This window comes from Priapulus caudatus, unplaced genomic scaffold (genome assembly GCF_000485595.1).
Source record: "Priapulus caudatus unplaced genomic scaffold, Priapulus_caudatus-5.0.1 Scaffold1850, whole genome shotgun sequence".
NCBI lineage: Eukaryota > Metazoa > Priapulida > Priapulimorpha > Priapulimorphida > Priapulidae > Priapulus > Priapulus caudatus.
The window spans coordinates 1-13860 of NW_014578911.1; the positions used below are offsets into that span (position 1 = coordinate 1).

Consider the following 13860-nt stretch of genomic DNA (forward strand, 5'->3'; position numbering starts at 1 on the left):
ACTATATATATATAAATATTATTATATATATATATATATATATACACGTATCTGTATAGGGAATATATGTATATATTGTACAAGGCCTAAGATAAAATATTGCTTGTTTCCCCTTTTCCCGTTTTGACCGACTCGCCAAAACGCCGCTACTCGACATATTTTATTGGCCGATTAAAACAAAACAAAAATTATTTCGGTTGGCCAAAAAAAAATCAAATTCGTTGCGCAAAAAANATAATTAGCTCAAAACGCAATAGCTGCTCTGCAGGGTTAGAGCGTATGGTTTTTACAGTAACTGTTACTGCACCGTAACCGTAACTGTAATATTAAAAGCTTCATGTTTAGTTCTTATTAGTAACACACAAATTAAACAGTGCAATGTGCCATACAGAATACACATCTAGTGCTATTGCAGCTGTGTTTAGTACTGCTAAGCTATGCTCTAAACCTGCGCACACAGTGAAGCCTTGAATGCCCAGTCATGTCACATAGCAGCACAAACCTACCACCACCTCATTGACACATGACTGTCACCCGTCACCAACCGCACTGACAACAAGTGTCAACCCCGTGTTAACCCACTTACTATGCCAGCAAAACCATGTACAGCCACTTATGCACTAATGCACATGCATGACACACGCAAAGACACACACACACCACGCGCGCACGCGGACACAGACGTGCAAAGACACGCACGCACGCACGCTCGCACGCTCGCACGCACGCACGCACGCACGCACGCACGCACACGTGTAACACAAATGTGCACAACCTGCCAACCACGGGTGAAACACATAGCACACAAAACTCATGGATTACACACGCACGCGCGCGCACACACACACACACACGCGCGCACGCACGCGCACACACACATAGCGCGGAGGCCATGGAATGCAACAAGAATTGCCATGGAACACAAACGGTGCATAACTGGCAACGGCAACCACAAGAGAGACACACAACGTAGTAGTGTGGCCATGGAACACGTGGCGTGTCCATGGAACACACGTAGCATGGCCGTGGAACACAACAGTGTGAAAACCTGGCAACCGTGTGTTAACCTAGCAACCAACAGAAAGTCTATTCACCTATGTCACTAAATAAGGGCACCATCGGCATAGTCACAGAAGCAGCCTCTGCGTTATCAGCTGTAAACAAAACAAGACGAACTCAGTCAGTCAGACAGAATGGCACTTGAGTTCAGACAGCCCCACCTGCTGTCTCCCACCACACACTGCTCTGCACCACATATTGGGCCACAATTAAAAAAATATTTGTTTGCCCTCACCCGACCCAGGCTGAAAAGTTTAGGGGTAGGTAGGTAGGTTGGTTTTTTTGAGGGGGGTCTTTTTACAAATTCAGCATGGTGTCTACATACTCGGGTGTGCTTGTGTTGAGATAGCTTTTATGTTTAATGTTTGTTTTGCTTGGTACATGTAATGTATTGCCTACAGATTTATATAATGTACAGAGTGATACGATTTGTAAGAAAAAAAATAATGGGAAAGATCAATAAAAATGGTTGAGTCGGCCCCTTTTTGGAGGGTCGGTCGGGTGAGGGCAAACAAACAATATTTTTATCATGGCCTTGTACCTCCCCCCATTACATCGCTACCCCACATAATAGGTACCACACTGCACAATCTATTCCATGAATGACAATTTAACAACCCGATGACTCATGCCCACAACAGCACGCTTGGACATTAGTAAGTGTGATGGGACAGTGTGTGGGGGTGAGATAGCCAGCCCATGGCACAGCATGGGACAGTGTGTGGGGGTGAGATAGCCAGCCCATGGCACAGCATGGGACAGTGTGTGGGGGTGAGATAGCCAGCCCATCTTACTCAATCCACCTGATAACCCAAACATAGTTTTACCTTTACCAACACTATTCTCATCCTCCACCTGTCCTCATCGCAAAAACACAAGATAAACGAGAAAAACCATCTAAAATACTACTAAAATATGCAAACAGAGTTCTGCTTACACACAGGAACAACCGCAAACACACTAACGACTAGATCACGCAAATTGTAACAGAATTCACAAACCCAAGATGCTACCGCAGCGAGTGAGCGACCTACCGGGTTCTTTCTCTGGTAGCATCGGTTCCTTCGGTGGTTTGGGAGGCTTGGGGGGCGGCGGCGGGTACTTGCTACGGTGCGTGGACTGGCGACAGACGAGGCAGTGGTAGCCCCAGTCCGCCGCACGCTCCACGTCATCCTCATTGTGCATGCCGTCGCAGCTCGTGTGTAGCCACCTGTAACCATGACGACGCGATGCAGACGATTCGTAACCACGACGACGCACAGCAGACGGGGTTTCGTGATACCATGTGCTTATTACTCTGCAGTGCTGCTTTACTAGGTACCGTGATGTTTCGCTAGACACTGTGCTATTTTATTTTACAACGTGTGATTTCAGTGGACACCATACCATTTTATAAACACCATAACGTTTCACTTGACGCCATGCCGTGCACTCGCCCACCCTTCTACCTCCCTCCTCCTTCCCCCTCAATGCTCCCTAACTCCCTCTCTTCCTCCCCACGCCTCCTCCCTCCCGCCCTCCGCGTCCCTCCTCCCCCGCACCGCCTCCCTCTCTCCCGCCGCAACGGCACGTCCCTACCCTCCCCCGCACGCCCTATGGCTCGGCCGTCCGCTCTGCTCCCCGCACGCTCCGCCTCCTCCCTCCCGCCACACAGCTCCGCTCCCTGCCTCGCCTCCCTCTTGCCTAGCCGCTCCCATGCCCTCCTCTGGTTTACCTGTCACAGTTTGTGCACTGTATGACGAGGTCGTTCTCTATGTAGTTCTCCTCGCACACCCAGCAGCTTGCTAGACTGGAGCAGGGAGCGCAGCGAGTGTAGTTCTCCTGCCACGCTGACTCCAGGCGTCCTGGGACTCGGTCGCTCCACACTGCTGACACATCGACGCACCTACACACCACACGTAGGCGAGCAAAGAGAAGCTATAGCCGTGGCACACACACAGCACACACAGTCAGTGCACACTGAATAAAAATAGTTGATCCAGTGCAAAAGAAAAATTACACGGGCTCGCGGGCGATTTAGCCCGAAATGCCAAAAAAGAAGTCCCCGGAAATGCCAAAAATAGGCCTCGTTAAATTTGCATAGAGTTCAATTCAAACCAAATTTTAGAGAGCAAATTTTCATGCACGCGAGCTGAAAAGTAAGCCCCGAAAAAATAATTTTTTCCCATGCTGGTTTGATCACGGGATGCTATGTGTGGATCACGCAGATTACACATCTCTGTTCGTTCCTTAGAGAGCAGATGCCGTCGCAGTTTACAACAACATGGAGATATAATTAAATACAGTAAAGTATAAAATATAAATTAAAATGTCACGGGTTTTTAAAAAGAAGAAATGAAGGGAAAACAAACAGCATAATTTAAATGATTTAAATGAAATTAAACGAATATAACCTTAACTAAACGAAGACAACATAGAGAGAAAAGAACAAGATAATGAGGATGACGAGTGACGGGTTTCACACGGGGGCACGACCGCGAGACGCCACCTCCCTACCATTTGCACTTCCACGTCCCGGCGGGCACGTTGTCGAGTGGCGGGTCGAGACAGTAGGTGTGGTAGCTGACGTCACAGTCGTCACACAGTAGCAGCCGACCCTCGTCGTGTGGCTGACCACAGCCCTCACACACCGTGCAGTCAAGGCAGCGCCAGCCCTTGTTCAGTATCACTTTCGTAATCTGCAGGTAAGGAGTGAAAAAAACACGCGTCAGACACACTTCATCGTCGACTGAAGACATCCGATGAGGACCTCAACTATTTTTTATTGCCAGTATATCGAGGTCAAGTATTCCATGGGAGGCAACGAGAATTTTAGGCAAACGAAAAACTAATCCCAGCAATATTTTGCACACGTGGTACCATTACGTGAGCGTATTTAACCCCTTAAGTCAATTTTCTCTTCGCGTAGTCAAACATTCTTGCGAACAATGACGATTAAAATCGGCATTGTTTTACGATGTGCTTCTAGCTAACAGGAAACCACACGCGAATTGCTCCGTTCGGCTGCGATGACGTGTTTTCGCTCGTTAGCGACGTGACGGTGGAACGAACCTTGATGCCTGCGCAGTAGGGATGATAGCACTGGCCACACTGTGAGCAGGAGACGAGTCTGCCTTCCTCCCCGCGCCCCAAGCTCCCGCAGCTGTAACACATGTCCTACAATGCAAAAACAACACGGCGAACGATTAGTCACGGACGATGCTGACATACGACCGATGAAGACCTCAGGAATGGTTCTACAGGGAAGGAGAGCAAATTTCACGAGGGATGTGATACAGCTAGAGATTTATCATTTTTTTAGCCCCAGTATCATCTTTTAGCCCCAGTCGTACAGACAATGACTCCAACTAGTCAGATTTCAGCATGTACACTAGCATCTAGTCACCAAGCATGCCTACAGAATTCTGATCTGTTCAAGATCAAAGATGCCTCTGTACCCTGCCATGTAAACAGAGTAAAACCACAAGTGCGTGTTTAATAAAACTGACCAACAGGTATGGACATAGCTATGGAGTAATAAGCAGCATATACCATAGACAGCCTTGACCGATGGCTATGAACAGGAATATATGGAGTAAGGAGCACGTACCTGAGAAAGCACGAATAGGTCGTTGGCTGCACACAGCACAGGTGTGGAGTGAGGATTGTCGTCATCATCGTCCTGCTGCTGCCTGTTCAAAGACTTCAGGTTCACCTTCTCACCAGGTGTCGCTCCGATCTGCGAAGCAAACTACAACGAGAAACAATGACAACGTCACGCGCACAACGCCATCTCCCTCGCACAGCTACGCCGAAAAACATTATCACAAAGTTCTCATGGATTTCTCACACATTTTGAAAATTCACGAGTTAACGAAGTAACGTATGTGTAATGATAAATTTGCTCATTCTGATTTTCTGTTCTCTGCGAACGACGATGGTTGGCATACCTGTGTGTTTGTGGCGATAATGTGGCCGGTTTTGAACTTGGGTTTCGGGCCTCTCTTCCTCTCTCCCGGCATCGCCTTCCTGTGTCTCTTCACGAGTTTGGAGCTGCCCTGCAATTCAGGCGGGGAATGCTAGGCAAGGAGTTTAGTCTGTTTCTGTCAGTAGCAATAATTACAGGAGCAGGAGTGCAGACACTGCACCTGTCAGTAGCAATAATTACAGGAGCAGGAGTGCAGACACTGCACCTGTCAGTAGCAATAATTACAGGAGCAGGAGTGCAGACACTGCACCTGTCAGTAGCAATAATTAGAGGAGCAGGAGTGCAGACACTGCACCTGTCAGTAGCAATAATTAGAGGAGCAGGAGTGCAGACACTGCACCTGTCAGTAGCAATAATTACAGGAGCAGGAGTGCAGACACTGCACCTGCTGGTGATGCTGGTATAAACACAAATATTATACTGCCTGGGTGATGCCCCACGCACACACATACACGCGCACGCACGCACACACGCATGCACGCTCGCACGCACGCATACACACACACACATGGAGACTCAGCCATAGTGCACACACGCAGACGCACAGTAAAAGCTCACGATAATTCTATAACGACATTATTATATAGGAGAGTTACGTGAGCGAGCACGCTTGCTGCTCGCAGACATACCTTTGGTGGCCGCCCGACACCCTGCTTCTTGCGAGCAATGATCTGTGGCTTGCCCATGCCGTGCATCGGCTTGCCTTTTGATTCTCCTGACGGCGCCTCGGCCACTGCTGCCTGCTTCGCCAATTCCTGCGCCTCCTGCTGGGGAAACGTCGGTCAGTAGGAACGAAGTACGATGCTTAAAACCGACTCGTGATAATCGTAAGTTGGCTACAGTGCTCCGGAATCAGTGAGTATAGGGCATAACCACTGATCACTGTATACTAACTAGACATGACTTGTGGTGACACCTAGTGGACGCTAAGAACACTAAATAGAGAGATGTATGTATAGATGTATGTAGAGTATTTATGTTGTACATAGACTATATATGTATATAGGGCATATATGTATATAGAGTATATGTTATATATAGATTACATATGTATATAGGGCATATTTTTATATAGAGTATATATGTTGTATATAGAGTATAAACTCGCTTACTATATCCCGTTTGTCTCGCAATGGGTGGTCCAAAAGATAATAGAAGAACTCTATAGAAGATAGTGTTCTTCTATTATCTTTTGGACCACCCATTGCGAGACAAACGGGATATAGTAAGCGAGTTTCATTTCCGCAATGGATAATATTTTTAACCTTAGAGTATATATGTTATATATAGAGATATATATGTATATAGAGTATACAGGGTGCGAAATTAACGGGAGTCCGCAGTCAAATACTCCCTGATTTACTGTCGGACTCCCTGATTTGACATATGCAGGAGTCTGTGTGACTCCCTGAAAATTCTGCCATATTAACTAGTTCGTTCCAGAGCACGGCCTCACGGAATTACCGTATTTTTTCAACTAATGTCCAAAGAAAATTGGGCAGACGTGCAACCGCATGAATCTTCAAAATAATCACATGCGTTATTGTTAATATCTTTAATTTTGAACCTCAAACTGCGGACTCCCTCATTTTGCTGCGGTCTCCCTCTTTTTGAGGGTACGTTGGACTCCCGTGTTCAAAAGTTAATTTCTACCCCTGGTATATATGTATGTATATAGAGAACATGTGTATATCAGCGGGCAGGCAGCGCACATGCAGGCACGTGAAACGCACCTTCTCGAACACGTTCAGGTCGATGTCCATGCTGGAGACGGAGTTGTCACCGAGGGACATGCAGGACTCCTCCTGTGAGCTTGTCAACGCCTCGTCACCCAGCTCCATCTTACTGTCAACCGACTCCGGACGCTCTGCAGCAGAACAAAACACACACCCATGATCAGTTACAGCTGCTAGTACAGACCTCACCTGCTCGATTGCCACGATATATACCCAGCGGTTACAATACGATACGTATCATGATATGGACTACACGATGCAATATGCATCAAATCAAACTGTACTAATAATAAACCACTCTGCAAACCAGACATACGACGATGAAAAATCCTACACCTATCTCTCGGTTTTCTCTTTATCTAACCCCCTCCTGCCCCGGTACAATTTGTATTTATAGATTATTGAGATTGCCGCTTGCCTTGCTTTGTGTCCATCTTGAAGAAGCTGAAGTCGTCAATGCTCTGCTGCTTGGCTTCGCCTCCCAGGAACAGCTCGGAGCTCCCTTGTGATAGCGCGAGCTCCGGTACTTCAAACTGCAAGCGTGCACACACCCACCGGTCAGTATCCACGCAGCGCTGACAAACAATAGTCTTTTACGGATAATACTCAGTTATCAAGCATGGATGCTGGGGGCATCGGCTGGCCTGGATGGAGATTGGTCAGCTAGGCAGTATTTATATAGGTGAGGGGTCAGCTAGGCAGTATTTGTACAGGTGAGGGGTCAGCTAGCCAGCAATTATACAGGTGGGGTCAGCTAGCCAGCAGTTAGAGGGGTCAGTTAGCTACATATAATGAAGGAATCAGTTAGACAGCACTGGGGTTCTGAGTGCCAAGACAAAATTACCAATACACTGTCAATTTCCCCGAGGCTGCTTCGGGGGGAAGAACCCAGATAATGCCCTAATGGAAAAAAACACTCCAGACTCACTTGTGTAATTAGCTAAAGGACGATTGAATGCGAGGACATGCAACATGGACGTTACTTGACATCTTGGCTGTCACTGTTCACTCACCACTTCGTTGGGGTCTCGATCTTTGCATACGGGGCAGATGTACTTTTCTCCTCCCACTCCAACACTACCTCCCATCTCCCCCTCTTTCTGCTGCTGCCATGTGTCCAGCGCTGGATCACACTCGCTGTGAATATGCCTACAAGCATATTGGTGGAAAAAATGACGTGTGAATGTTTCATGATATGTGAGGCTTATATATATATTTGGTGTTATGCAAGGCGTACTGGTAGATATCAGAACAATTCAGAAAATATGAAAACAGTTGGAAAAAACATCGCTTTAAAGCGTAGCGACGACGCAAAACACTGCAAAATTTTGAGAAAGCTGGCCAAGTAGCAGTAAGGTTTATGGCATCAACTCGAACGAAAACACGTGGAATGCAACCGAGCCGTTTTTTTTGCGAGAAACCTACTTTTTACAAAGCGTGCATTGCACCATAGCCTTCTGCGTGAAGTGTCGATACGCCTTGCCACACAGAGGGCAGAAGAGTCCCTTGTTGCGCTGCTGGTAGCAGCTATCACATACGGAGTAGTTGAGGTGCCAGCGCGAACTCGGGCCGCTGCCGGGAGTCCGCGAGCCGCAGTCTCCGCAGACGCGGCAATTCTGTAACCACGGCAACACACAATCGCATCAATAAACGACGGTTACTCTGTAACCGTGGCAACACGCGATCGCATCAATAAATGATGATTATTCTGTAATAGCCGCAACACGCAATCACGCCAATAAACAATGATTACTCCGTAACCACGGAGACATGCAATCACGTCAATAAATTATTATGGGTCTGTAACCACGACAACACGCAACCGAGTGAATGACCGATAACTACTCCATAAACCAACGGCACACAATGATGTAAATAAACAAATCTTCTTAGGTAACTAGAACGACACCCCACTATGCATATAATTATCGCTTATACTGTACCCTAACGACACACAATCACACAAATAAACGCTCATTCAGAAACCAAGATGACACAGGCAATAACAAGCATTAGTGGCTAACTGAAATTCCCTACTATTAACGCCAACTGGACACACACGTGACACTCGAGCTGGCGATGACGCTGCTGATCACGTACCTTGCACTTCCATCCGTTCTTTGGGATGGTCGTCATAACCGGTCGCAGACAGAACGTGTGATAACCCTTATCACATTTATCGCACACCAACATCTTACTGTCGTCGCCTGCACACCAAACAAAACCGCGATAAGTGACAGCAGTCACCAACTTGCCTCCACCCATCTTTCAATGAAACTGATCAAACATTCAATGCTAATGCTAACCATCAAAATTTTGTCACACAACAATAACCGACTGACGTAGAATAGGTAGGTGACACAGAGGGTATAGTGTCTTTAATAGACAGACGTAGAAGTTGCTGTTACAGCACTGTCACGTGTAGCCACGCTCCGCCTGCGTGAGAATCGTCCTCCCTACCTGGCTGTCGACAAGTCTGGCAGATCTTACAGTCGGGGCACTGCCAACCCGCCCTCACTTTAGAGTTGACTAGTACCGGCGGATCGAGGCAGTTGCCGTGGTAATGCTGCCCACAGCTGGTGCAGAAGAGTTGCTCGGATATTTCCCCGGCCGTGTCGCAGACGACACACAGTGACTCGGGGCCGGCTGCAATGGTCAAGCACGCACGCGCGGGCGGTCAGTCGAGCGGGCGCACAACCAGGTCAAACGCGTGTGATCACGCATGCGGTCAGTCGAGCGGGCAAGCATACACGCGGTCAGTCAAGCGGACACGCATACACGCCACCCGGTCAAACACGAGGGATCACATGCGCGGGTAAAACAATTCTGGCCAGAGTGAACGGCAGAACGCAGATGTCTGACTGCACTGTACGTCGTCACAGAATCACATCAAACCGCCGTGCACGACCGCTACGCGACAGATTGTGGTGTTCCCGTTACATGCACGTTACCTATCTCCTCTGCTTGGTTGAGATGGTCCGGGCAGAGCAGCGACATGCTCTTGATGTCCTGGAACGTGCCAGCGCTGGCAGCACACGGGTAGTGGTACAGCTTGCCGCACTTAGGTATCCGACAGAAGATGGTCGCGCCGTAGCGTTGACAGTAGCTGCATTTCTGTAGGCAAGCAAACGTCGGCAGACAATGACAAAATACTGCGAAAATCTCAAGCCAGCCACCATGTGGCACTCGCATGGCGCCACCTGCTGGTCTCTTTTACATACAACTGGTATTACAGCTTTAACATGGTATTATATTAGTAGATATCATATTAGTATTATAATAGTATATTACAACATCATTAAGTACAGCATTGTGATGTGGTAGATTCCAAGGGTGTGCCCATAACTCAGATTAAAAATACACAGCCTCATTTAGATTTCATCCTCATTTTTCAATTATCGTTTAGGTTCATTACTAATCAGAAGCCACTGCCGGCTGAGAGAGACCTGCGTCGTGGTAGGGGAAGGCAGGGTGGGGGAATGTTGCTGGGGAGAAGGAGGGAGCAAGGGAGGTGAGAGATGCTGCTTCCTCATACCTGGTTCATCCCATTAAACACGGCCTTGTCAACGTTAACGAGCGTGTAGTCCTCATTCTGGCAGACGCCCTCCGACCACGCCGCACAACAATGATGCGCCCAGTTGTGACCTGTTGCCATGGAGATGACAGTAACAGTCACGAGTCATCACCATTCACCACGCTGCCTCGCTCATCAATCGACCATACTTAAACGATTATCCTTCGATCGTTAATTCTCATTCAGTCACTGCATTGAATGTGTGATCCTCATACAATTTACAATCAATAAATAAAACTATTATCACTAATGCCATCATTTAGATACCATAATTAATACGTGGTGTTATCATCGCTACTATTCTATTAGTGGCCTCGTTACCACGATCTAGGTTGCAAATGAAACGACTTTTCACTCCACGAGGGTGTGAAAAGCACGGGAGGTTTGTTGACTCGTCACCTGAGGTCTCAAACAGTTGCTCCACGTCGGTGTCCATGGGAAAGCCGATATTACTGAGCTCGTCGACGATCGCGATGGGCTGGCCCTTGTCGTCCTGCATGGAGTGAGGGTTTGGACGGCGCGGAGATTTCATCTTATCCCTGTACAGAGTTCATAGTAGTAAGACACATGGAGTGAGGGTTTGGACGGCGCGGAGATTTCATCTTATCCCTGTACATGGTTCATAGTAGTAAGACATGTTGAAATAAGGACTTATAAGACCCTTTCTGGAGGCCAAAATAAGACTTTTTTACGAGATTTCTGATAGATCACCGACTATTGAAGTACACTAATAATATTTATATACACAATTGCACAGCAGATTTAATTATTCCGTATTATATATACAACAATTCTTACTCTAAGTCGAGAACAGTTTATAAAACAATGTTGAAAAATGGTCCTTTGGCAAAAAATAAGGACTATTAAGTACTTTTCTAAGATTACACCAAAAATAAGTACTAATAAGGGCCCTTATTTTATTTTTGGCAAAATAAGACTTTGGAAGACCCGCTACGAACCCTGCTGTACACGCAGAAAGACAGCAGTGTGATCACAGTAGAAAACATCACACACAATAAGGGCATCATGTAATTAACGAGAAGGATTATAAGAGAGCGGGCCGGCCATTTATACTGGCTTAGCGCGCGCCGTAAAACCATTCATAACGTCTGCGAGAAATCCCGCAATTCAATCTGCTGTTCGTGAAGCCTGGTTTATTGCAGCCGCGTGCAATTTAGGGATTTATATAACATTCTGCTACCGCGTACTCTGCTGCTAGAGTGTAGGGCAGTCATAACAGAATGTTTGCTTCAACTATCAACATCACTAACAAACACCGCAACAGTCCCGCCCCAATAGAAGGCTAGGAAGGTCGGTCGGGGTTAGGGTTAGGTTTGTGTTTTGGGTTAGGGTTAGGGTCAGTTAGGGTTAGTGTTAGGGTTAGTGTCAGGGTTAGCGTTATAGTCAGGGTTAGCGTTATGGTCAGGATTAGGGTCAAGATTAGGGTTATGGTCAGAATCACGGTCAAGGTTAGGTCTTTCTTCGCTTCCTTCGCACTTCATTCGCATCTTTCTCTTGCACAGATATCAGGAGTATGTGCCTACCTGCCGGGCTTTATGGGGCCGCGTTGCCGCCGCCACGTCAGATGCTTCGGACCTCGTTCGTTGATGATGTCCTTCTCGCTCTCGGACGAGCCGCGGCGGCTGCGGCTCTGCGCGCGCTTCAGCACGTTGAAGCCGAAGCTGGGATCGTAGCGGGTCAGGTCGCCCTGTCCCAGCAGGCTGCGCTCCCCGCAGTTGCATAGCGTGCACTTCTGAGGGCTGCGGGGCAGACAGACGGAACACGCATTCGATTACGGAGGTTCAGATTACACGCCCAGAGCTAAAACTTTACGATTATTCGACCTGTGCTCGGATGTTGCGTCACACATTTACTTACACTCGCATTTTAAATTAAGTGAATCGCTATCGGACGCGATTGTTACCGCTAAACGATGTCTGTGTAATCAATGCCTAGTTTACACTCATTTTAATTATGGACTGGACAATTTAAAGCCAGTGAAACAGATGCACGTGTGACGAACCTGAAAGACGTATCAGATGCAGTGACCATCGCGAAACATTCTGAATTTCAGACAGACACCCGACAGTAAACGTCAATCACATTTTAGTATGAGTGACATGTTAATATTGTTTACACCAGTGCTGCCAACGTCAAAATCCATTTACATTGTTGTTAGACACGTTTAGCCACACAGACATAATCTTATGAACCCAGCAATCTACTGAGAACATTATAGAGTCAATCTCTCGCGTTCATAACAACGCTGCTCACTTTTCGGGTTTGAGTTCATCTCCCTGATCGCTGAACTGCTGCGACGATGACAGGAGGCTGCTGCACGACTCCTCCCCAGCGAGCACCGTCTCCGCCGACGACGGCTCGTTAATCTCCACCGGCGCCTCCTGCTGGCCACACACCGCCGACTGCTGCGGAAACTCCGTCATGGCTTGCGGCTACGAATAAGAGGCAAGTGAGTTAATGTCAGCTGAGGACAACATGCATGAAAAGAGTTACTTGAGCACAGATGAGTACAGAGACTGCTTTGAATGCAACTCAAAATCAGCTGGCTTACCTGTATTGGGGATTCTTGCTGCTGCTGTTGTGGTTGTTGCTGTTGATCATGTAGTTGTTGTTGTTGTTGCTGTTGTTGTTGTTCATGTAGTTGTGTTAGTTGTTGTTCATGTAGTTGTTGTTGATGTTGTTGTAGTTGCTGCTGTTCTTGCAACTGCTGCTGTTGTTCTTGCAGCTGTTGCTGCAGCTGCTGCATAGGACCAGGCAGGTAGTCGGGATGGATGTAGGCCTGAGCTGACTGTATAGGCACAGCTACAGCAGTGCCAGGGAAACCCGGCTCGGCCGTGGGAGCCGGCGTGGAGCTCATTGATAACCCATGAAGTGACGGTACCTTTAAAACCCGCGTCCTCGTTCTTGGCCTGACAGGATGGATAAGACGAGTCAGATTACACACATACGCATACGATAAATAAATTATGCAGTTAAACTCCATCGATATTCAGAAATGTTGAATACTAGTGAGCACTAGAAGATTCCGTTTATTTATTTAACAACAATCATGTAAATATTACAAAAGAAGGGGGTACATATTCACACTCACTTTTCAGGCTTTAATTTCCTAATTCTGCTATCTTTGGGGATGGGTGACTGGCCGTCTTTCCGCGGCCGTCCCGGCCCTCGCTTGGTTGGCAGGCAGGGTGCTGAGGGATGGGGCGCAGGCGATGGTTCCGTTGACGGCACAATTACAGGAGAGCCGGGCGAGGACGCAGCGGCTACCGCCTGTGCTGGCCCCTCTTCACACTCTACTGACTCTGCTGCCACCTGGTGATGATCTGCAGCATCGCCATCGCTTTCCATCTCGCAGATTCTCTATCCTTCCAAGCTCCGATCATCAACATTCCATAACTACGCTGCTACGATGGCTGTAATGAGAAAAGGTGCAAAGCTCATCTAGATGCGAGTTTTAACGTATGAATGGACATGCATGGCACTGCGATTTCCCCCGGTTTTTA

General features: G+C 47.5%; 1 protein-coding gene across 1 annotated transcript; it reads right to left on the reverse strand.

Moving 5' to 3' along the window:
• Positions 1-1094: 1094 nt before the first annotated feature.
• LOC106817750 (histone-lysine N-methyltransferase 2C-like) lies at positions 1095-12944 on the reverse strand (the record flags this gene model as incomplete). Its single annotated transcript, XM_014822445.1, has 20 exons — positions 12909-12944; positions 12611-12789; positions 11881-12096; positions 10736-10875; positions 10298-10407; positions 9714-9876; positions 9223-9408; positions 8863-8969; positions 8188-8378; positions 7776-7911; positions 7181-7295; positions 6760-6893; positions 5656-5790; positions 4989-5096; positions 4649-4789; positions 4111-4215; positions 3556-3737; positions 2774-2944; positions 2094-2269; positions 1095-1154 (listed from the first exon to the last, which is right to left on the reverse strand). Coding segments are annotated over exons 2-20 (2746 nt in total), but the record flags the coding sequence as incomplete, so codon positions are not given.
• Positions 12945-13860: the final 916 nt, after the last annotated feature.